Raw genomic sequence first — 25,589 nt, forward strand, 5'->3', positions numbered from 1 at the left:
GTTGCCAGGGGAAGCGTCCTCCTGTACGGGAGGGGGAGGAGGGAGCCGCTCCCTCTGGCCGGCGTGGCCTGTTCTGCCTCCCTGCTTTATTCTCGTTTTTTGTCTCAGCCTTTTTCGCCCTCATGCCGTTTTATTTCAGGAAGGGCCGAAGAGGCCTGTTTGTGAGTATTTTCCCAGGGGTGTGGGATCGATTCTTTCAAGGGGAGGGAAGATCGCGGGGAACAAGCAAGGAGGATGAGCCGGGGCGGTCCCGGATGGCAAGCGTGGCTCCGGTTCCCATGGCAACCAGGTGCCTGGCTCCCGAGCATCCCTGGTTGGACCGGGAAGGAGGGATCAGAAAGGGAAAACCGGACCAAGCAATGGAGCAGCCTGAATCCTGGACTGTCACTTGTTCCAGAAGGGTGGGAGGATTTCTGCACTGGGCAAGGGGGTTGGACTAGAAGACCTCCAAGGTCCCTTCCAGCCCTACGATTCAAGGGAGGCACTTGGGAGAAGTTCAGTGTTTTGCTTGGCCATCCTGAAGCATGTCCCCCGTCTACAAGTAGTCCTCAACTTACGACCTCAAAGAAGTTCAGATGAATCTAGGGAAATTATATAAACGTCCCCAGTGATTTTTTTGTTTTCTGAAACAGAATCGCTGTTTTATTGGAATATGATACTTTCCACAAAGAGAAAAGAACGAACATTTCAAAAGTTACATTGTAATCCAAAAACCAAGCATGTATGTAAATAAATAGGTAGACTGTAGAAGAAAAGTAACAGTGTGTAGCTACAGGAATAACTGTTATTTTTTGTGGTGATACGGTGGTTTTGCGCATCACATTCAAAACCATTTATAGGCTTACCGCTGTACATTAATTTGCATGTACGTGTTCTTCCCTTTCATGTTATCGGTCCTTGTGCATGAGCACTTTTGTGTTTCTTCATTGTGTTAGTTCAATCATTGCCAACTAACTTTATTTTGCATTGTCTAGAGACATATAGCTCATGGCCTGATCCCCGCAGCTACCATAGCTCCTAAACCTGCTGTCCCCCGTACCCCTCCCCCTCGTAGTCCAAACCCTTCTCCAGAAAGACCCAGGTAGGTTGTCATCTCTTGATTTGCAGTCATGCATTAGAATTAATATTATTAATGGATATTGGAATGTTTAAAATGGCTTTATTTTGCCTGTGCATTTGTATATACCAGATGTACTGTATGTAGGATTGCATTTGAAAGAGAAACGTGTACCACATATTTGCATGTTATGTAATTAAAAGAGATTTTTGGCAGCATTGAACACAGTCCATTTTATAGTATAAATGTCATTAGCTTGTCTTTGAATCAGGAAAAAACAGGCTTTCTTCCAAGAATTTATAGATCATAGCCAGCTTAATATTATCATATGGGCTGCAGCTATGCTCTTATTATTTTGCAGAGATTCAGACTCACTCCATCAATGACAAGTGTTGCTCCACTACTCCATCATTATCCAGATATTTGGCACTTTTGAAAAGTGATTGTATATAGGCCCATTGTTGCGCCAGCTGGAATCCTCCTTTGCACGGGCGTGTTCTAGAGAGCATGGGTGTGTGCAGTAAAATGCAGATGGATACAGAGTATAAATGACAATGCAAATGAGAGTAGGAAATGTGGCTTTCCTCTAACAAACTTTGCATTGCGGTTGAGATTAGAGCTTAGCTTATTAAAAATCAAAAATAATGAACTAAATGGATTGTTTTGATTATTCCTATAAGAATTAAGAAGACTGATAACGCTATTATGGCTCAGTATTAAAGCTGTCATTGATGAATCTTTTATTTCCAGTGGGTTGAATTGATTAAATCCAGCAGTGGATTCAGTAGATCCAATATAGCTGTATAGCAGCCCATTAAAAAAATGACTGTATGCAACATTTAAACACATTTTGCCATACTTTTCTATTGTAGAGAAACATTTCTTCTTGTATGTGTGTGTGTTGTGAATGTTTCTCTATTATTTCAGATAGTTGAAACCACTTCATGTTTTAACATTCATATACACGTAGAGTTGAGGGGTCTCAGCACAATCTGTTGCCCCATGTAAATAGTCACACAGCCTGTTGAAAAATATGTAAGTAGCTACGCATAAAGCTGGCTCTTTTCCCAGATCCGGTGAAAGGAAACTCTACTAGATTCAGGAAGCAATTGTATTAAGATGTATATTTTATTTAATTTAAATTATATTTTGAACTCATGATTAAGTGTTTTACCTTACCTTATCCCAGCCTCCTGATCTGTGATTTTTTTAAAAAAAATGGATTTTTTTTCCAGGTCTGCTCTAGCAGCCGCTATTCTTGTGACAACCTTGACTGGACGAACGGTTGCCATCCCTCAGCCTCGTCAGCGATCTTTTTCGGAAAGTGATGCCAGCTACTTGCAAGATCAGGAAGACTGCATTGAACCATATGCCACTGTCACTGAGCTACGAATGGGGTAGAAAATATTGCACATTTTGGCATCCCTAATCCATCGGTATAAAATAATTTATCCCCCCCAGTAAGGAAGTCCAAAGTTCCAGCTTGATGGCCCAGTTCACATGTAAACTACAGTTTACATGACTGTCCCTTTTATACCTTTTGCTTTCTTCCCTTGAAGATTCTAAAAATAACTATTTTTAGGGGTCTAAGTCTTGGAAACTGCATTTTGTAAAAAGAGAGTTTAAGAATAAACAGAGTTGCCAAATTCTGAATATTGCAGAAAGTGGTAGTTTGTGTATTTCATAAAACACCATAAAAACACTTTCTTTGAAAACCACTGATTTGAGATTGGCAAACGTTCAGAAGAAATATCTGACTAGTAAAAGCATTAATACGAGAAGCACTGTGAATTTTTAATTGCCTATAAAGTAGGGTCTCTATATGATCAGGAACCCTTTTGTTTTGCTGACTAGAAAGCATATCATGCAGAAAAACTAACTAAAACATCCCCTATATTTTTTTAAAAAAAAACATTGGGCACTTAATATAATTGTTTATAGTCAAATGCATATTATATTGGATTACCCTTTTACTGTTTTCTGTTTATAGTCCAAACTGGCAGAGTGATGGTGATGAAAGGAAAGTAGTCCAAACTTTAGAAGCATCTGGGAGTTGTGAGGATGATGACATGGATACATTCACTTCGGACACAGAAAGAGAATCAGATCCACACCGTCAAATTATTGATAAAAAAGAAAGCACGAGTCATGAGATGATGTATGCTATGCCACATAGAATCAAACAGGTAACCTTTCGACATTTTTCTTTTAGCCGTCTGAAATTATAATAAATTATAAAATGAAATTATATGGAATTGTAAGACTCCCCAGTCCTTGTTCTTGTCTCTGCCACTTTTCTATAATTATGTGGTCCTTAAGAGATTGGGGCACTTTTTTAAATAATCATTTTTATTTTATTCAAAGAATTAAAATATAAATTTCAATTTTTTTTTACAAAGACAAAACAAAACTAAATATTTTTTTAAAATTGTGCATTAAAAAAAAGACAAAATCACATATACATATATTGTCCCCTTCCCCAAATTGGATACTGATAGATGTATTACAACAATAATAGTAGCTTTCCCCCCTCCCTGCAAAACAGCCTATTATTTATAAACTTCTACACATCTGTTTGCCACCAATTGACCTGTCATATGTTGTATATAAAAAGAGACACACGTAATCCAACAGTAAAGTTAAAATTCAAAACCCTCTGTTAATAGTCTGTTAACTTGCACAAAAAGATTGGGGCAATCTTGTGTAGGGATCTGAGCTGTTCCAAAACAAGAGAGCAGCCATCTAGAATGGCCATCTACGTCCCATAAGTGGTTACCCCATATAGGAAAGAGCCTTCAGCAGCTAGCCTCTACTTACTCAGGTTTGACAAGCAATATTTGTTTGGGATAGGGAATCTCCAAGACAGACAGGAGTTATTTTTTGATATCAAGAGGTACCCTAAACTAGTAAGAGATTTTAAATACTTTAAATACTTATTTATCAATAGCACTTAGACGTATATACCGCTTCACAGTGCTTTACAGCCCTCTCTAAGCAGTATACAGAATCAGCATATTGCCCCCCAACAATCTGGGTCCTCATTTTACCGACCTCAGAAGGGTGGAAGGCTGAGTCAACCTTGAGTCGGTCAGGATCGAACTGCTGGCAATCGGCAGAATTAACCTGCAATACTGCATTCTAGCCACTGCGCCACCACAGCTCCTATTTCCTTTCATTACTAAAAACCATAAGGAAATCATGCAGTCTGTTTTGTGGCTCAGTTTAGGTACGAGGGATGCTTTCACTGGTCATAAAAAGCTTGGGAGGCTGTAGTTTGTTTTGCCCTGTTTAATGTGTATTCAAGCACATACGTTGCACACACACCCCCTTATCCTATCTGTCCTTTTATGTGTTTTCGGTTCTCCTCTTTTTAATCAATGTTCTGTTTTACAATGAGATTGTCACCTGCCTAGAGCCTTTTGGAAACGTCTATTTCCACAAGTGGTGTGTGAATTTATAAGCTGTATTGCAATATTTTTTACTTAGGAAAATCTCCCGGTCTCCTCTAGTGCCAATGGGGAAGATTCTTCTGTCTGCGAGCCAAGTTGTCTCATCCAGCCAAATGTTCAGGTGGAAGGTGAGAAGTGAGCATTAGGATTAAAGAGAAGATAAAAAAACTTTTTCACCACCTGTTCCCACCATTATGTGTTGGTTAGTCTAGTACAGTCTGATGTGTTGGTTAGTCTTGTACAGGGGTAGTCAACCTTGGCTCTTTTATGACTCGTGGACTTCAACTCCCAGAATTCCGGAGCCGGCATGGCTCAGCTTGAAAACTTCTCCCTTTTCCCTCAGCATGGCTGGCTCAGGAATTCTGGGAGTTGAAGTCCACGAGTCATAAAAGAGCCAAGGTTGCCTACCCCTGGTTTAGTAGTTCAAACTCAGATAATTTTTTTCTATATGGGAGAAGACTACATAGTAAGTTGACAGTGAGAAAGAGAGAACCTGAATTGGATGAACAGAACAAAGATGACTATGTCTTAGATGTACTCCTTTTCATCTTTTCCCCCGAATAGAGCGGAATATATAATATATAAAAATATATAATATATAATATATATATATATAAATCCTCATAGCACAAACCTCCATTTTCCTAATCCTTTACACTTGCCAAAATATTTATTTACGATAAAGGTGGAAAAATTAGAAACTAAACGAGATGAAACTAGACAGATCATGAAAGCTGAAGCTTGACTAGAAGTATTGAATCTCATTTGATATATTTCCCCTTTATATCTCAAAACACGTTTTTATATTACAGAAATTGAATATCCTGGAGTGAGGTTTAAGGTAAGAACAGCATAAAAATTATGTTCCATGATTTCAATTGAGGACATTTATGTCTTCTCATTCCATATTTCTTTAAGACGTTCGGGAAAGGTTTTCTTCCATTTTTCTTCCCCAGTTTCAACAGTTCCAGAGATAAGTCAAGTCTGAGACAATTACACTCTACAGCTATGTTGAGACTGAATTAATGTCTGCAATCTTCATTTACATACATACATACATACATACATACATACATACATACATACATACGCATATATATTTATAAAGATTGCAGACATTAATTCAGTCTCAACATAGCTGTAATTGTAATTGTATATAGGTGTAAATCTTGGAATTTCAAACTCACTTGCAGCATCAGGGATAGTGGTTGCCTTCTAGTCTATAGGGAGGTGTTACTTATCTATGTCTCTACAGCCGTGTTTCTCAACTGTGGTAACTTGATGTTATGTGCACTACATGCAGACTCGGGAATTCTGGAAATTGATCTTCAGAGATCTTCATCTTCAAGTTGCCAAAGCTGAAAAACACAGATTTAGAATATCTTACTGTGACAGAAGTTCCTGAGTCCTCCAAGTTACTGGAGTTGGGTGAAAGGCTAAATTGTGCGCCTTCCATTTTTGTTTGTCCTTTTATGCATCCTTCATTTTTATTTTAAGTTATTGAATCTGAATATTTAAAAAACAATAATTAGATTTTTAAAAGAACTTTAGAAGTTAGAACTAAAGAACATTTTAAATGTTCATTGTATATGTTCTGGAATGGTTGCTGATATTTGGGGGTGTGTGTGTGAAAACAAGGGGTCCTGCAAGAAATTAGGTTAAATATTTTGTTCCATTTCTAGGGAGACAACTCAGGTGAAAATCCACTGAATGAAAAACCGCCTTCGTCTTCAGGTACAAACTCTCTAAATTTAAATTTCGTGTAAATAGGTTGTGTTGGATTCTACAGAATAGGTTGAATGTAGTTCTGAACCATAATTCAACCTAACAAGAACTNAACTTGGCACTTGTTTGTTTCCCCATGACTTCCTACACAGTCATGAGGAAACATGACTGTTGTTTTATTTTCGAATAATCATAACTTGCCTTCAAATATCTCTGAGGCTGGAAAAATTAACAGAACAGTTACTAGAAGCAAGCCAACTTTAAGCCTGTCATTAACATAAGCTATTGTTGAGATTTGGGTATATTGCTAAATAGTGGAACCTAAAATGGAAATGTAGGGGGGTTTTTTGTACTAGAGTGGTGCAGTATGTTTGATTTCATAAGCAAATTGGTGCTTTGAAATGTTCCCCAGACTTTCTGAGCCTCCTGTAATGATATGCATCTTTTCCTGGGAACTTACTATAACTACAGAGGGTAGCTGTGGAATCCCAGAAAAAGTTAAAGCTGCTTTAAGGAGTTGCTGTGTATGCTAGAAGAATATTTCATGTTCCCTGCAGCTTTTTTTCTGCATTGATTCCAAATTGCTGTGCTCTGTATATTTTGTATTAATAATAGCCCCTGCCTGGGATATACCTGCAATCTTACTATAAGACTTTTGGGAAAGGTGAAGAAACAGTAAATTGTTTCCCACAAAATAAAAACATAAAAATCTGTTGCAGTTTGCAATTTAATTAAGACATATCTTATATAACTTTAATTATTAATAATATAAGTATCTTCAAACTATTGAAGTGGAGTAAGTACTCATTTCTGTTGTGACAGAAGCCTTGTCATAAATACAAAATACCCGCTTCTAAATAAAGATTCTTAGAGTACAGCTGTTTTTCCAAAAGATTTGCATCTATTTATGTGACCAATAAATATTTTATATCATTTCTTGGGTAGATGCAGTTCTCCACCGAAAACAGGAACAGATGGTTCTCCCCAGAGAGAAGTTCCAGAAATTAAAAGAACAACATTGGCATCTAAACAATGCAAACCAGACCTTATTTTCTGAACTCGAACAGTCAAAGCAGTTAATGAAAGAACTCCAATTAAAAATTAAGACATTGGAAAAAGAGAACAGACAGTTTAAGGAAAAGCAGAACTCACACAGTGAAGGTGCAAAGGAATCTATTTTCTTTAAATATACGGTAATTTATTGTGCTTATGTAGGAGAGAATAAAAACTACGTGGAAACTGAGGGAAGAATGGTTGGATTTTATCATTCTACATGTACATTATTTAATATAGCTGGCAAGCTTAGAAAAGATATGGGAAAAATGGTAAGTTAGAATATATTTAACTGAAACAAATTCAGACAACAAAAACAAATGGTAATTTTTTTCTGTCATACTTTAGGAAGTACCTTAAAAACCAACTGAGTTAATAACCCGTTGTTTGTCCTGCAACCCTTTCCCCTTCCAAAATTTGTGACCTAAGAAATGCATTTCTGAATCTTCTTCTTGTGGCATATCCATTATCGGACGTGCTGCTGAGTTTTATCCAAACCAATCCCTTAGATTTTGAAGCCACGACGTTCTTCTGCCTGGACCTCGTTTGCCTTCAATCTTTCCCTGGAGGATTAAATGGAGTATGCCGTATTTTTCTGGGTGTCGCATCACATGTCCGAAATATTCTAATTTTCGTTTTTTAATTGTTTTGATGATTTCCCTTGGCTTTCCCAGGCGGCTTATCACCACCTCCTTTCTGATCTTGTCAACCCAGCTTATACGTAACAGCCGCCTGTAAATCCACCTTTCAAATGTTTCTAGTCTCTTCAGGTGGCCTTCTGTCAGACCAACTCTCTACTCCATAGAGCAGGATTTCTGAATGAGCAGGTTAATTGGGTTGTTTGGGAGAAATTTCCCATGTTCTGCAGATTCTCTCTTTTTTTTCTTTCTTTTTTGTACCACTTGAAAGTGCTTTTATGCACTTCCTCAGATCTTGAGGCTGGCATTTGAAGTACACTGATTTAATTTGTCATTCCAGTTGCCCCCCGCTCGGGATAGGATTCTTTGAAGCGTATCATAAGATAGCAAGGAAGTTTAAGCAGGTTGCCTTTGATGGTTTCATCCTTCCCAAAAATGAGGACATCACATCACATGTCAGCTGTAACGGAACATGCTGCATCTGATTCTCACTTGATTTAGATTTAGGCTATTTTTTTAATGTAATTTCCAAAAGATCCATCCAGGCATGTTTGACCTTCTAGACTTAAGAGTGGGTTTTTAGGGTCTTATGCAGATATTTTTTTTTCATCATCTGCTACCGGATCCTTTAATTGGATATTCCTGGTATCTTTTTCATATACATTTCAGTTACAATAATTCGCTTAGTGACTGTTCGAAGTTACTGCACCCTGAATAAAGTGGCTTATGAACATTTTTCACATTTATGACCATTGCAGGATCCCCGCGGTCACGTGATCAAAATTTGGCTGCTTGGCAATTGGCATGTTTTTATGATGGTTGCAGGGTCATGTGATCCCCTTTTGCAACCTTCTGACAAGCAAAGTTAAGGGGGATGCCAGATTCATTTAACAACTGTGCTACTAACTTAACAACTGCAATGATTCACTTAACAACTGAGGCAGGGAAGGTCATAAAATAATTTATTCCTGACTAAATGTCCAGGAATCCTCCTATTTATGTTTAGCAGCAAACTAGGCGTATTTAACTGTCTTCTATAATTGGTGGGCTGCATTTTGTTTGAGGATTCCTAGTTGTACAGGTGAATTTTAAATAGTTTTAATAATGGAACCGCCCTATCTTTAAAGAAGTTCTATTTATTATAGGGCATTCAGTTTCAGTTAAATTTTGGAGACGTTTTAGTAATACGCGCATCCTTATAAAATTTAATCTGCTTTTTCTTTTTTGTACCAATTCAGAGGAAGGTGCAGAATTGGTTTTGCTAAGGCAACAAGCCCAGGAACTAGTAGATGAAAATGACAGTTTGAAAATGACCGTTCACCGTTTAAATGCAGAACTGAGTCGCTATCAGACAAAGTACAGACCAATTTCGCCCAATGAGGTAATATTTTCTTTCAAGATAATATGGTATCGTTAGCATTTAAGCATGCTGCGGCTCGTTGGTTATAGTTAAAAAAGAAAAAAAAAACATTGGCCTCTCTTTAGCAAGAGTTATATGCTTTATTGCACTATTGGAGTTTGGATTTCAGACATCTTCCTTCCTATATACCTTAATACACAGGTGCAGAAGATTGTGGGCACTAATCGGGCTTATATTTTTACTATCTTAGAGTGTAAAGATTGGAAGTCTGCCAATGAAAAAACCAATACCCCCGTGGCTGGTAAGCAGCAAGTTAACAAGTTTCATTTTATAGCACCTCGTCTGTTCGCTATTGGCCGTTTCCAAATGATAGATAATGAATTACCTTATTGACATCTTAAAAAATAAAATCTTAAAATATTGTTATCTGGTTAGACAACCTTCACTAAATAAAACTGTTTAAAGCACAGAGCTACGTTTCAGTGCATTGAAATTTCCTTCTTTATTCTCTTCAGCTTGACATGAAATATTTATCCCCGCTTCTGTTGGCATATGAAGACAGAATGAAAGAAAAAGAAGAGCTGATTCTAGAGCATGAGGCAAGTTAACAGATCTGTATTTTTAAAGCCTGTGCAAGGCAATTGGACCGGGAAAATATTGGCATAATACAGGGGTTTTCAAACTTGGCCCTTTTATGACTTGTGGATTTCAACTTTTCCTTCAGGAAAGCATGAAGATGTTTAAAACACAAGTGGAAGAAGTAGTGAAGGAAAATGAGCAGTTACACCACAAATTAAGTAAAAATATTGGTACTTTTATTAGTACTAAAGAATGGTAAGTGTACTATTATTTGAACCTATTAGATAGTTTATTTATTGTAATTTGTTTATAAAACCTGCGCAGTGACTTTTAGTTATATTAAATCCTGTAAAAATTCAACAGTGTTTAAAGAAGCAGAAATAATATGATCAGTATGCATTGTATTGTATTAAACGTACTTTTAAGCTTAAAATAACTATTGCTATTAGGTTATTATTAAGTGGCTATATTTTCTTAGTGAAAACCATAACGTATTTGATAGCAGAACAGAAACAACACACCCAAAGAATGCTTTTTTAAAGAGAAATGTCAGACTTTGCCTAGAAAAAAAATGTAATTGTTTGGAATATAGCACCTATACAGAGCTTTCTCCCATAGAACACATATATTCTAAATGCATGTTGCTTTATTTTATCATTACTATTTACTATTTTGAACTCTTTGAAGAAAGGTTTGGGGGCTATTTCAAATTTCAAATCAATGTTCATTTACAGGCAGCATTTGCAAAGTCAAGCCAAGCTTGTCCTAGAGGAAAACAGAGTATTAATGGAGCAGCTTAAAATACAAGAAACCAAAATAAACGATACCATCAACCAACATGTTACCGAAGGTGAAATATTTTTTTTTTATTACACATAACAAATGTGAATAGAGAGATACCGATTTTACCAACTTTTGTAAGCCTGTTTAGAATTACAGGTGTTGATAGTCAGTGAGGACTTATCAATTCAGCCATGAACCTTTTCAGATTTATTTTGGTTTGTAACACTTAATAAAACTTTGTAGTAGTTGATTATTTAATCTTAACATGGTGCACGTTCACGTTTCACCATGGTAAAATAAAACATGGCTATCAACCAGCTTGTGTAAATCTAAAATAAGTAACATTGCATCGAGCATACATTTGTGTTCATTTGCAAACCACTGTCATTAGCAATATGAAAGGGGCAAAATAAAAGTTCGAAGTTAGAGACAGTGTTTCTGTTGCTAAGCGAGACAGTGAATTTTGGCCCATTTTATGACTTTTCTTACCATGCTTATTAAGTGAAGCCCTGCAATTGTTAAGTTAGTGACACGATTGTTAAGTGAATGTGGCTTCTCTCTTGACTTTGCTTGTCAGAAGGAAACAAAAGGTGATCGCATGACCCCGGGACGCTGCAACCAGCATAAAAACATGTGACCACAGGGAGGCTGCAACGGTCATAAGTGTGAAAAAATGTTTACAAGTCACTTTTTCCATTGCCGTTGTAATTTTGAATGTTCACTAAATGAACTGTTGTAACTGTCAAGGACTGCCTGTACTGTAGTTGCTAGTCCTGTTGTTGTTAGTTGCGAAGTCGTGTCCGACCCATCGCAACCCCATGGACAACGTTCCTCCAGGCCTCCCTGTCCTCTACCATCTTCTGGAGTCCATTTAAGTTCACGCCTACTGCTTCAGTGACTCCATCCAGCCACCTCATTCTCTGTCGTCCCCTTCTTCTCTTGCCTTCAATCTTTCCCAGCATCAGGCTCTTCTCCAGTGAGTCCTTCCTTCTCATTAGGTGGCCAAAGTACTTGAGTTTTAACTTCAGGATCTGGCCTTCTAAAGAGCAGTCAGGGTTGATCTCCTCTAGGACTGACCGGTTTGATCGCCTTGCAGTCTAGGGGACTTGCAGGAGTCTTCTCCAGCACCAGAGTTCAAAGGACTCAATTCTTTGGCGCTCAGCCTTTCTTATGATCCAACTTTCACAGCCATACATGCAACTGGGAAAACCATGGCCTTGACTACAGGTATTTTTGTTGGCAGGGTGATGTCTCTGCTTTTTAGTATGCTGTCTAGATTTGCCGTCCTGAATAGGGTTTTAATGTGATTTATACTTGACAGCATCTTAACAGGCTGCCACTGACATTCCAGACTTGTGAAAAGAAAGCTTTGTAGCTAATAGTAATACTGCAAATTAACGTGTGTGAGAAGCACTAGTCTGGAATCAAAAAGTAACCTATGAACAAAAATCGTGATCTGATTTTCCCTCAGAATAACTTGTGTTTTTTTTCCCCCCAAAATGTTTTGTATTTGGGGCAATTTATAATTTTGGTCTAGTTTCCAAATTAACCAAACAGCTCATTCTTCTGGAAACTGAGAAACAAAACCAAGAAGTAGAGTTGAAAGATTGTCAGAAAAAGCTGAGAGAATTACGCTCCGCATACAAAGAATTAAAGGCCAGCGTTGGTGATTACGTAACAGCAGAGGAGCACGTTGCACTGGAAAATAAATTTAAAAAGTAAGTGTTCTGATTATAAAAGTCCCATTCCTGTCAGTGGCTTTCTTGTACTTTTTACAACATTTTGGCATTTTTATGTATGTGCATTTCACTTTCAGCTTTAGACTTCATGAAGTGGGTTCTTAGTCTATGCCAAGTGTTTTAATTAAGTGCCTTTATTGTAGCTGCGGCTTTTAACATTTGCAGCAATTGCCGTGTCATCAGAAATATGTATTTTTTTTCCCACGACTGGCTCAACTGTAGTTGATCTGTTCATTTCTACGAGGTATGAAAATGGACACTTTCGTTTGCTGTCTGGTTTTCATTATTGTTTCTATAGCCAATTGCAGATGGAACAGGAAAAGAGAGAGATGGAGACCCAGGAACTAATGAAAAAACTAGCATCTGTGCAAGCAGAAACAAAAAGCCTTCTTCGGGGGAAAAATGACGTGGTGGCAGAAAACAAGGCTTTAGAAGCTGAACTGGAAGTGGCACAGAAGACTAAAAGGTTTAGTTGTGCTTTTGTCTTCCCTCTGCAGCCTCTCAAAACGACAGTTTTTAGCAACTGAGCGGGCAGGTAGCCTGCTTCTTTTCAAATACTGAAAGCTTTTTAAGGCTGAATTTAAAATAATAATAATAATAAAAAAAATCAAGCTAATATTTGTTTTAACTTAGGTTCACCTCTGTAGTCATCATAGCTGAGAAGAGTTGCTTTAAAATGTTCTCATCCTTCTCTTTAATTGTCCCCTTGGTCTACTACATTTTCCCCCCTTATGCAGGCAGTCCTTGACTTACAACAGTTCATTTAGGGACCGTTCAAAGTTACAACGGCTCTGGAAAAAAGTGACACGGTTGTTTTTCACACTGACAACCATTGCAGCCTCCCCAGGGTCACAGAATCAACATTCAGATGCTCGGCCATTGACTCACATTTATGACGGTCGCAGTGTCCTGGGGTCATGCGATCCCCTTTTGTGACAAGCAAAGTCAAGGGGGAAACCAGATTCACTTAACAGCCATATTATTAACTTAACAGCTGTGGTGATTCGCTTAACTGTGGCAAGAAAGGTCGTAAAATGGGGCAAAACTCACTTAACTGTCTTGCTTAGCAACAGAAAATTTGGGGTCAATCGTGATGATAAGTTGAAGACTACCTGTTGTAGGTCTGGCACTTTCCTTGTAGTCTTTTCCCAAAGCCATTAAAAGTATCCTGTTCCAGTGGCCATTGGATGACTGATTTATTTTTATTGTTTGGCTGAGCTATTAAACCAAGTTTAACTTCCTGCAAGTCTTTGTGAGTCTTGAATCCCAATATTGAATTGAAATAAAATAAAATAAAATTGCTCCCTAAGAGATTTTTTTCTGACTTTTATCAAAACCACACAGGCGGTCGCAGAAGAAAGTAGATCTTCTGAAGCAGCACTTGGAAGAAACAATGGAAAAGGAAATGGCTGCCCACCAGTATCTGGTTAACATGATCAGCTTGGCAGAAAACGTAACTCAAGAACGCGATCAGCTTTTAAACCTGGTAATCAAATGAATCAAAGATGTTGTTGTTAGTTGTGAAGTCGTGTCCGACCCATCGCGACCCCATGGACAACGTTCCTCCAGGCCTTCCTGTCCTCTACCATCTTCTGGAGTCCATTTAAGCTCACGCCTGCTGCTTCAGTGACTCCATCCAGCCACCTCCTTCTCTGTCGTCCCCTTCTTCTCTTGCCCTCCATCTTTCCCAGCATCAGGCTCTTCTCCAGTGAGTCCTTCCTTCTCATTAGGTGGCCAAAGTACTTGAGATTCAACTTCAGGATCTGGCCTTCTAAAGAGCAGTCGGGGTTGATCTCCTCCAGGACTGACCGGTTTGATCGCCTTGCAGTCCAGGGGATACGTTTAATTTATTGAAGGAGCAAAAAGCATGGGTGACTTTGGGCCAGTCACTCTACCTCCCAGCATTGTTGCGGGGAAAATAGGAAGAGGAAGATTTGTATTCACCACCCTGAGTTATTCGTAAAAAGAATAAAGGCAGGATAGAAATAAAGAAATATATTGTCTAAAAGGATCTCAAGTAGCTGGTTTTAGGAAGGACCTCTGAGGATAAAATCCTAGGCAGCCTTTGTCAGCTAGATAACACTGGGTAGATGGTTCTGATTTAAAGTAGGTTCTCATCCAATCTCTGAACTACCTGGGAATTTCAAATTTGGTAAGAATAAACTTTCTCCCTGAAGAGGAAAATCTTTTTTTGAGAACTCACAAACTGCTTTTCTGATTTCCCTAGGCCAGTTGTTTGGAGAAAGAGAAGCACGGCGTTCTCAACAAAATAATAGAAGGAAATGTACGTCTAGGAAAATTAGAAGAGAAAGTAAAGGTAAGCTCATCCTTTTAAATATTTGTGAGATATAGAGTGGTATCTGTTACTTATTTTTCGGAGCGGAATCAAAAATGTAAGCTTTTAGGAAAACATGGAGGTAGGATTAGATTAGAACATGATGCTCGGGATGAAACAGGCTATTTTGTGGCCAGATCGTCCTTGGATCCTCTCAAACTGTTTTTTCCAGTTCAGAGTTACTTCTGGAAATTGCCAAATCTCCCCTGGAATGGTGTAGTGCAGACGTGGGCTCAGCATGACCTGGAATAGAATGAATTTTGCACATCTGTAGCCATAACAAAAATCTCACCGTTCACTCTGTTTCATAAGATTGCATTGAATTGGAAATAGATACCGCTGGTGTTTTAATTGTATTTAGAGAGACATATATTCCCAGTTTATCAAGACATGGCTACTTACTAACTAATCGTGTGAAACAGTGCCAAACTTTACCATTATCATTAGCTGAACAAGGCGAAGTTGAGCATCTGAGTTCTGAATGGTGCTTCAGCTACTTTGAGAGAGCTGCCCTTTTTTCCAATGCAGAAGTAAACACATCATTGGCTTTCAGTTAATACAGTAATGTTTATCCATTCTTCAGCTAATTATTGTGGTAGTTTTAAACAGACACCGATGCAGGTTTTGTACTGTTGTTTTCCTTTTATAGATCCCGCAACCAAGAAAATTATTTCTGAAATCCATTTAATGACTTGAACCTGAAAACCAGAGATCTGTTTAGTTCAGCACTGCAACAGTGGTCAGTCAGATGCTTTTAGGGAATCGCAAGCAGGATATGGACTGTATCGTTCTGTGCACTTCTTACTTTCCAGCAAACATATCTACCAAATTATTTCAAATATTTCCTAATGCGATTGTTAACTTGTTCCTTCCTGCAGGAAATCTGACCTGCTTGACCCTAAAACTTTTTTGGGGGGTTTTAATTTCGTTTTGCTTAAAAAGCTGTTACAAAAAGTATTCTTATCCCAGTCAGTTTTGAGAAATCTTAACTGTACTTAACATTAACATCTTTATATTTGCCGTGAGGAAGTGTTTCAGTTCCTTGCATACAAAAAAAAAATCATACTGGTTAATTTCCAGCTTACACATTTTTACGTAATGAGAGCAAAAAGTTTCCCAGTGGATGTGTGCTTACAAAGGCATGCCATTTAAATTTTTCTGCAACACTTATTGTAGTGATAAACTTCATAACCTTTTATCATCACATTACATAAAGCTGGGTAGTTTTGCCCTTTCAGTTTCAGACGTTTGTTGTTTCTCTTCGTCTTAAAATAAATATTTGATTAAAAGTGACAACACAAGTTAAATTATTTTCCTTTTTTTCCTTCTGGAAGTCCCTCAAGACCTGGCTTTGTGATCAGGCTTGGGGGTGGGGGTGGTCTCAGAGGACCAGTGAGTTCTTGAAGAGACTCTGTTGCTGATTGAATCTCTTGTGTGTGTGTGTTTTTAAAAAAAAAGTCTGTTTAACAAGTGCTGAAATGTGTGCTTGGAACAGCTATTATTGTCAGGTAAGGATAGGTGACACCAGATTATTTGAATCCCATTGCAAAAGATTGCTGCTGGCTTTACAGGATTTTAAACAAGACAATAATGTCATGAATCCTGACCTGATTTTCAGAAGTAATTCTCACTTGTAAAGCAGTGAGGGTTCAAAACTCAGTATGTTCTAGCCAACCATGTTGGTGCATGCTTCTTTTTAAACCGATAGGATTGTCCATTGCAGAATAAGACAAATGCACACAATAAAACAGAACTATCCTACTTTTTAGCATATCAGCTTCATAACCACATACAATGTAAGGATACATAGCCATATACCTAAAACTGCTCGTTTTAATTTAGCAGCACTATGCATCGACATACAAGTGATATCTAAACTTTATCAGAGAAGTCCATGTTGCCAGAAATAGTCTAGATTATTTTTCTGACTGTAGCACATATCCAGCTATATTTTTTATTCAACATTGGCTAAAGTGCCATCCAATTTGACAGAGCATGAAGAATTTAAAAACTGCAGTCCTTGATCTCTTCTGCCTCCTTTGCAGAGCAAGAGATAAATCCATAGCTACTTTCTTCAACTAAGCCATGAATCAAATTAAGCACGGCCCTAGTTTAACAAAGCAATTTTTCTCTTTTATCCCCCGTTGATGTAACAGTCTGGGGAGTAAGGAAAATAACTTCAGATGGCTTTCTCAGGAGAACATTTTTCTGAGTAGCTTCTACTCCATCTTGTGATTGAGTCAGAGGCAACCTTCAAAATATATTGAAAGGCTGCATTCAGAGACATCAGATGAAGAGCTGCTTGTAGTCAGCCAACACTAAGACAATATTGCATTTTCAAGATTCCAAACTTCTCCCACATAAAGATTTTATCTTTCTAGACCATCTTTATTCATTTTTGGTAAATACTGTAGTCAGAAGAACGGAATGTTAAAAATATCAGTCCACAGACGGATGCCCTTCTTTCTTACTTATAGTCACATAAAAAAAAACAATAGCATAGTCTTTTCGATGTCTAAATATCCTCTTGTGTTTTGGCATCAATTTCTAGAAGAACAGTCACACATTCCCTGGCAGAGGCACTGACAAAAACCGTACACAAGACACACAGTCAGACTGGATGGCACAAGGCTGACACAGACAATTCCCAAGGTCACTTTCTGAATCACTAATAAATAGATTCCAAGGGGCAAAGAACCGAAGTAAAAAAACCCAAGTAGCCACACTAGTATTCTGGGAACATGATTACAGAGCTTGGAGAAAACATCTTGGTCCAGCTGGTTGGTGGAGCTGACAGATTCTGAGTCAAGGCTGTGATCTGTATAATAATCTGAGAGGGTGTTTTGGCTCGGCGTCCGGGTGGAATCCCTCTGTACTTCCATGATGGTTATCACCAGGCAGTTGGATGACCCGTGTGAGGGACTTGATGAACCTAAGTTCTTTGGTGTCAGGAGAACTTCCTTGCACTCTGAGTTCCATGTTGACTTGTCTTTGGTTACCAGTCTGGACAAGATATTTAAATCATCAGGGAGTCCTTCTACTTCTTCTTCCTGTAGCTCTGTTTCATGCCGACAGAAAGGGCAGCTAAGGCGAAGACAGCCGCTTCCCACCTGAAGGATTTTAGTCAGGCATTTTGCACACACTCTGTGGAGACAGTCCAGGAGTTTGGGCTTGCGACTCTGGACGTTGAATTTCTGGTAACAGATTTTGCACTCCAGCTCCTCGCTCGGCACTTTGTCTTCCCCCTCAGTTTGCAGATAATTCATCTTCCCGTTAGGCACACTGTCAAAAGAGAACAGCAATAAGTTTTCCTACTCTGTTTATCATGCCTTGTTCACAAGGGTGTATATTTCTGTGGTTGCATATTTTTTTTTTTAGTGGAAAAAGGGATAAAATTGATTAAACCAATTCACATTTCTCATTAGGAATGTGTTATATTTAATTTCATGTAATTTTATAATTTTTTTTACCTCATGCATCTTATAATCTCCTGGAAATTGTTTTTCCAACAATGGCTTATGGAACGTATACAGCCTTTTCTTGAATATTTGAGCAATATTTACAACTTTTTGCTCAGATTATCTTCTGGTATCATTTTCTTCAAAGCACAATTGTAATTGATTAACTCGGAAGTCGATGAAAAACTAGTCTTCCTGTTGTTTCCTAAGCCAAAATATTTAGGCACGTGGAAAGCCACGATATTGGTCCTTTCACAGTTGTATTATTTACTCTACTGTAATGGCAGTAGTTTTCCAGGCTTTCAAATAGGACTGGAAAAAACCTCTAGCTGGAAATGGGAATTGAAGAGTAGCTTCAATTCTGGAAGTTGAAGTACACGCAACTTAAAGTTCTCAAGGATGAGAAACACTGAACTAGGGTAATAACCTGTGTAATCCCAAAAAATGATTACACCACTGTGGGAGTTCCTCAGATATATCCTTACACGACACTGAGAAGTTAGAGAAAGAGATGAGCCCAATATGAGCTGATGAACCTGATGGGTGGCAAACATTTGACTTTCCATTTTATCTTCTATCTCAGAAACATTCATTGGAACATGACATTCTCTTCTACCCTCCTTTCACAGATTGTTTGGGTGACCTCGTATAGTATCTGCACTAGATTAAGGTTGAAGTCCTGCATGCATTTAAAATAATGCTTACAGAATAAGTTATTTTTACCCAAACAAGCATTTTTACTGGATTAATATCCAGTAAAAGAAAAAAAAAAGAAACGAAGCTCCTCGTTTATCTCATTAACTGCTAAAAAGTCCCCATAGACACCACTAGCATTCAGGAAGTCCACTTGAACAGTGCAACTATATGCCTCAAGCTATTCCTGGATCAGCTGTTTTACTGCCCTAAGAGACTTCAGAATGGAATCAAGTGTGATCTATCTAGACTCCAGTCTGACTAAAGTTTCGTAGAATCTAGCTTTTTATCCAGATTAGATTAAACAACAAAAGTAAAACAATGTACATCATAACCAGCCACAATAAATAAATAGAAAAGCTCCTAAGAATGCATCTATGGGCTGACTTAAAGTAGATGGGCCAGTATGATCTAACCACATTTACAATTGCTTTGCTGTCATCACTTCTGAACATGGAAGATGTCCTGGATCAAACTATTCCATCTGGTCCTGGTCTTGGCTATCTTGTCTTTTGTATGGGAATGCAAAAGAAGAGGGTCTTGGAGTAAATATATACCAAGCTGTGAGCATGTTCCCACGAAATTCAAACATCCCCCCCAAAGCCCAAATGACAACTACTGTCACATTCTTTAACAAGCAAGATCTTAATATTCTGAGCGCTAGATTCCTAGGATAGTTTCAAATGGACAACACATCCCAATGCTATTGTAATCTGCTTCAATACTTATGTATCAACTCGTTAATGAAATTTTACAGGCTACGTTATTCAACGTTAACTTCATTTTTGTTGTATTCATGAAAAATCACTGCAAAGAGCTGACTTTCCAACTGTAAGACTTGAAGCAGGAATTTAGCCTTTACCATCAGAGTAGTTGTTAACCAGTCAGCCTGCATCTGTTGGCAGGAAAATACTCGTTATAAGAAATGTATCTTTCCTTTCAGACTCTCTAATAGTGGTGTTTGTCTAATTAAGCATTCTATAATTTTGATTACTCAGAGACAAAATCCAGTCTAATGCCATCTTTGTCCCAAAACAGCTTTAAAAGCTCCATTCGCATGTCAGGCTTTTTCTAAAAAAAGGCATGTTAAGTGTGAGAGAGAGGAAAAAAAGAGTTACATTCCAGTATTCTAGAGAGAAAACAAACAAATAGCCATTACAGTAACAGAAGCATCAATTGCAAAGCTAAGGTTATTTCTTTTCTTTTTTTCCCCCTTCTTGTGCTAAAATTAAAGGGCAAATCACCCATAATGTACAGTCGCATCTCTTTATCATTACCTGGACATTGATCAATAAAACTTGACTGTTGACCTTATAGAGAAGCAGGTGTGTTTAGAGTCTAGCTGTTCACCGCGTCTAGTCCAACCAATATTTGGCTTTCAAGCTATTTAGGAGAAAAACCCTAGGATGAAACCACTTAGTCTGCCCAGGCAGTGACATCTTTGTCGTCTTCATTAGCAAACTGCATGTAGTAAAAATGCTCGGAGAGGGAACGACCTGAGCATCTTCCTTCGAGTCAACCTACCCGATTTGTTCTCCGAACCGGGCATCCTGTGACTCAGGACGAAGCAGCAGCCGTGAGAAAGAACCATCTTCCCCCCACCCCCCCGGTTACGATCCAGCTATGCCCCTTTTAACTGGATTCTGCTCCAACTCTCACAGGTGTATAAAAAGACCGCTGCAGGCAAGCTTGGGGACATCAGCCTCAAAGCGACAGAGCGAGAGAAGGAATTTGCGGGGAAGACTGCTCAGTACCAGCGGGAAATGAAACATCTCCAGCGGCTGCTGCAGGAGAAGCAGGAATCCCTGGATGAAGCTCTGCAGCAGAAGAGGTAAGTTAATCCCAGCCTCCTTCCACAAACAAATTGCATCCAACTGGTTGAAAGGGGCTGGGAAGGGGGGGGGGGAGAGAGAGAGAATGCAGAACTTGCTGTAAGAGCCCCATCTGGTGTACTCTGTCTGCATTCGCTCTTCTTCTCTCTGCTGGGTTAAAAATACCACTCTCCTCCTCTCCCCACTCTCCTTCTCCCTCCCTGCCTCCATCCACAGCCTAAGAAACCTTGAAGGAAGTGATTGCTTGCAAGGGCTGGCAGCCAGCCTTACAAATCCCGCCGTCTGCTTGTCGCGCGTCTTCTTGAAGAGGCGCACGATGGACAGGAGCGATTAACTTTTGAACTCAGTTTTCAGTCCTTCTCTCCAGAGTGAATCAGTGGTCATATAACTGGCTGATTTTAGAAGGGTTGTTGTTGTTTTTTCCCCCCCAGCAAGGACTGATCAGTCTCAGACGGTCAGTTCTCTTATAAACCAACCAGAGAGGTCGGTTAACGGCGCTTAGCAAAATATTTCCTGAGTGGGGAGGATTCTCCCCACCGTGGGTAGCGAAGAAGGTGTCAGAGAACGTTTTGATGACTGATTATTTTTAAGCAACACAAGAGATGGCTAATTGAGCAGTTTTCTTTGCAGATCCTCTCGACCATTGTTAGATAAAATAATGGCAGTCACGGTTCAAGCTGTGTGCCATCTGTGTCTGTAATAACTACTGGCCTATTATAGGATGGCTTGCATGGTGAGACCACTGTTGACTTCTTTACAAAGGGTGCACCCAATCTATGAAACCACCTGTGCCACAATGAATGATGTATCACCTCCTTGTTTGGTATGTGCCTTATAGTGTGTGTGTGTGGGGGGGAAGAGGTGCACCAGATGTGTTCAATGCCCCCAATGCGCAGGAAATACAAAAGGCCAGCCTCTTACAAGATCTTTAAAAAGAATAAAAACCATCTTCTCCATCTTTTCTCCCTGGTAAAACAGATTGTAATGAATTAATCATTCTGTAAATGCTCTGGTGGCCATCTAAGAATGGTGATTCTTTTTAAAAAATGAAAAGTAACATACCAAAAAGTTTAAACAGAACACCTTTCCCCTGGAATGGCACTGGTCTGTGTCCACTCAGCCAACTTCAGCGTCACCTAAATCTTCAACTTAGAGTCTCTTCTTCATGGTTAAGGCTCCTTTTGACTTAGAAATCAGCCTAAGAGCCTTTCAACCTTCCAAGGCCCTCTAGACAAAACCAGATGCTAGGTGTTTATAATCCCTTCAGAGGGTTGGGTTGTTGGTTTTTTGTTGTTGTTTTTTGGATAATAGTAACAAATGTCAACGTGATGGTGAGCAAGATTTTCTTTAGAATGCAGTTGGAGTAAGAATTCAGCAAAGAAGATGGACCTACAGTATGTCAGCTGTTGGGCTCCAGAAAATTTAGATTTTTCTTAATACAATACCATTTTATAGTTCAAGCCTGCTCTTTCTGTAAACCGTAGAAGATTAGGTCAAGCTGCATTTGATCCATACCTTAGTTATGTTCAGACTGTAATAGTCTCAGATGTCCTGCAAGTAGTTATCCTATTTTTTTCCAAATGGGCAGGAATTCATGGGGCTGCATTTCTGCTGCTTGTTTTTCTGACTTCTTCTGACTTCATTACTCCAGTCAGTTTATACTACCTTCTGCTTCTTCAATTCAGTTCAAGATCTGAAAGATCACCTCCAGTGTGAATATGCCCAGTAACCACATTCCTTTTTAAAGGTCCTTTTTTCACGTATCATTGCCAAGATGTCTTTAGCAGAGTTGGCAGTTAAGGAATTCACTCTTTCTAAGAAGAGCAATTTTTTTAAGTGTTTTCCACTGCAGAGCATGAAGTATGTCCAAAGAAGATGCCATCCAGTGCTGCAGTCTATATATAATTTTAAATGTTTTAAATGCCCTAATTTTAGGCCAGTTTTATTGAACAGCTTGAGTGCATGAGACAGAAGAATAATTGGCATTATCTCTATTAGCTCTTTTTATCTGCTCTGCAGCCCAAAACGCTACAAGAATAAGGTACACATAATCATTAAAATCAAAACAGGTACTGCCTCCAGGCCTATAGCCTAAAAAACGCATCATAAAAAGTAAAAAAAAAAAAAAGATCGTTGAAAGAAAAGGAGAAGATAAAATCCAGATACCGATTTTTAAAGTTAAACAGTATTAAATAATGACCAGCTGGAGAGAGTAAGGGCAGGGCTGATGGAATAGCCAACTTCTCATCTCTCTCTCTGATGCAACCTGGTAAAATGGATTATAATGAATTAATCATTCTGTAAATGGTCTGGTTAAACGTCTAACTATGGCGACTTTTTTTTTTTTTTAAAAAAAGTGATATACAAAAAGGTTTGTATGTCAACATGGTCAAAAGACTTTACTCAAGGCAGATTCCTTCAGTGTTGGATTGAGTTCTGCTTGCAGTTCTTCTGAAATCTGAAATTGCTTTAAGTAGGAAATGTTTTCTCTTAGGCTACAGCCTATCAAGCAACAAAAATATATTTCTGGGATCTCAGGTCAGCTATGTGACTTTTGATCTACGAGAGCCTTCCACCACCATTACCCTCGTTCTAAGAATAACAAAAACAAGGAATTATTGATTAGTAGTACGGTTGTTCTTAAGCATCTGTAGCTTGGCAACGAGAATCAGGAGTGGTGGCCTAATTTGTAATGCTGTTGTTAATTTGTTCCCACCAGCGTGCTTAAGGACAACATTTGTTGTCTGGGAAATTGTTCCCAAAAGATAGAAATTTCAGCAACACATTAAAGCTAATGTCAGGGAACAAACACACAGCCTTAACCCTCTACCTTTTTTCCTGTGTGTGTGTGTGTGTGTGTAGAATACGTAATTGTATGTCTAAAGAAGGAGGGATGCGGTGCGTGTTTGTGTAACTGTCTTAAAACCATTAAGTATTATATAAGTGAACATTCAACAGAACAAGCAATAAAGTTGATTGTACCATTTTAAAGGTGCATCTCCAGTTTTGCAAGAAGGTTTTTGATTGGCTTCCTTGGGTTCATATCGTTATGCTCTTTGGAGAAAATTAGTTGTTGAGGTTACATGGGGAAAAAATGGAATTGAGTTTGTAAATCAGGACATCAATAAGGACAAAGTCTTTTGACAATTGTGCTTGAGAATGTTTTCTTGAAGTAGAAGCCTGGCGTAGTTTGATTATGTTTTAGTGGGGGTTTTGTATGGGGTATTTTTAGAGCAGGCCTGTTATTTAATTTGATTTTAGACAGAAATTTGTGTATATTTATTGTGGTTTTTATTATCACCTGTTCACCGCCCTGAGTCCCGTAAGGGAGATAGGGCGGTATATAAATTCAATAAATAAATAAATAAATAAGTATGGAAGCTACCTATTTATTGCTTATTACCGATGAAGGCTTATAATATTTTACAAATATTTGAAAGAGCAGCATGTAGAGATTTATACATCATTGGGAGATTGGCTAAAATGATTCATCTGTAAGTCAGCTCAATTAGATATTCTTGTTGTTGCACAATCAGATTACTATTAGAACAATATGAAATGTTTAAACTTTTAAAATTATATTAGAATAAATATTTTTTTTTCATTTCTGTTTGTTTACAGATAATTCTTTACGGTCTATGACCCAGAAACCAAACCCTTAATCAATTTGTAGCTGTTAGCCAACTGAAAGATTTTACAATCTTCTAAAAATGCTCTATTCATTTAACAATGGTGGCAAAAAGGACTGTAAATGAGGGAAAACTCACTTAACAATTGTCTTAGCTTAGTAATGGAAATTTTGGGCTTCAGCAAGAATTCTCTTATATTCCTAAAAAAGGGAATGACTGCATCAATGAATTTTGATAATCACATTTACAATGAGAATTTTAAAGTCAAAATCCCTACTGTCTTTGAGATAATGTAGCTCATCTTCTCCCAAATTGGTCTCCAGATTTGTCGAGCTGCAAATCCCATAATTCAATGCATTTGGGGATCACAAGTTGGAAACCGGGTGTACCTCAAGACAGGTGCTACATCTACAAAATGGGTCATTAAAAAAAAAGAACTGTACAGAGAATCCTTAACTCTTGCTCATGCATTGATCCATGATGTTATTAATAAGAGAAAGGAAAGTTCAGATAATTCTTTGTGATGTTTTCTCCGCTGCAGATAAGAGGTGAAGATAGGAGAACATTTTATTGAACATTAGCTTAGAGATCCCTAATCATTCTTGTTCAGAGCACACGCTGTTCCTTCACCATCGGGCAAGATACTAAAATTAATGTAATTGTTCTGACTGTACTGATGGATCGTTCACCTCCAAGGTGCCGCTTAAACATGGAGGGAGAGGAGCAGGCAAACCTAGTCCATCTTTTTTCTCTTTCTTTGTTCTCAGAGAAATGGAAAGCGAACTTGAAATAATTTGGGAATCAACCGCCAAAGAAAACAGGAGGATGAAGGAACTCTTGCATAAATCTCTGGAGAAGAAGAACGCACAGAATTCGGTCAACGCCGCTCATGAATCCCAGTTAACTGACATTTCTCAGAAAGTCCTGCTGGGTAAATACGGTTTTAGCTACTGTGATGTGGAGGTGTCCTCACCCCCTCGAGCTACGAATGAAGAAGAACCTTAATATTAAGGAAGTGGATGTCTCTGCTTCCTCCAGGGCAAAAGAGAAGTGAAAGAAGCAAACATAAAGAGCAAACTGGAACCTAGTCAGAAGCCAAGTATGATTTACCAGTTGGGTTGAGAGATCGCCACGGCTGTGATTTGCATTGTACATTAAGGGATGTTGTCTCAAGACCTTTCTAAGCCCTGAGAAGCATGTTTCATTCTGAAAGGCATGTTTCTTGCCTTTACAGTTACAAAGAATCTACAGTGGTACCT

The 25,589-nt window shown here is 38.5% G+C and overlaps 2 protein-coding genes across 2 annotated transcripts; one reads left to right on the plus strand and one right to left on the minus strand.

The window, feature by feature from the left end:
* Positions 1 to 38: 38 nt before the first annotated feature.
* Positions 39 to 25,589, plus strand: CEP89 (centrosomal protein 89). Its single transcript, XM_015821684.1, has 19 exons — positions 39 to 161; positions 975 to 1,081; positions 2,293 to 2,454; positions 3,048 to 3,243; positions 4,544 to 4,634; positions 5,319 to 5,347; positions 6,189 to 6,240; positions 7,177 to 7,392; positions 9,161 to 9,303; positions 9,533 to 9,583; positions 9,798 to 9,881; positions 10,007 to 10,116; positions 10,596 to 10,711; positions 12,182 to 12,362; positions 12,682 to 12,849; positions 13,728 to 13,869; positions 14,611 to 14,700; positions 20,531 to 20,700; positions 25,098 to 25,589. Exons 1-19 carry the CDS (start codon positions 123 to 125, stop codon positions 25,333 to 25,335), a joined length of 2,385 nt encoding a protein of 794 aa, XP_015677170.1. The 5' UTR covers positions 39 to 122; the 3' UTR covers positions 25,336 to 25,589.
* On the minus strand, positions 17,238 to 17,993 carry LOC107292579 (E3 ubiquitin-protein ligase RNF182-like). Its single transcript, XM_015821683.2, has one exon. It carries the CDS (start codon positions 17,982 to 17,984, stop codon positions 17,259 to 17,261), a length of 726 nt encoding a protein of 241 aa, XP_015677169.1. The 5' UTR covers positions 17,985 to 17,993; the 3' UTR covers positions 17,238 to 17,258.

The sequence above is a fragment of the Protobothrops mucrosquamatus genome, unplaced genomic scaffold, assembly GCF_001527695.2.
Source record: "Protobothrops mucrosquamatus isolate PMUCROS unplaced genomic scaffold, P.Mucros_1.0 scaffold1379, whole genome shotgun sequence".
Taxonomy (NCBI): domain Eukaryota; kingdom Metazoa; phylum Chordata; class Lepidosauria; order Squamata; family Viperidae; genus Protobothrops; species Protobothrops mucrosquamatus.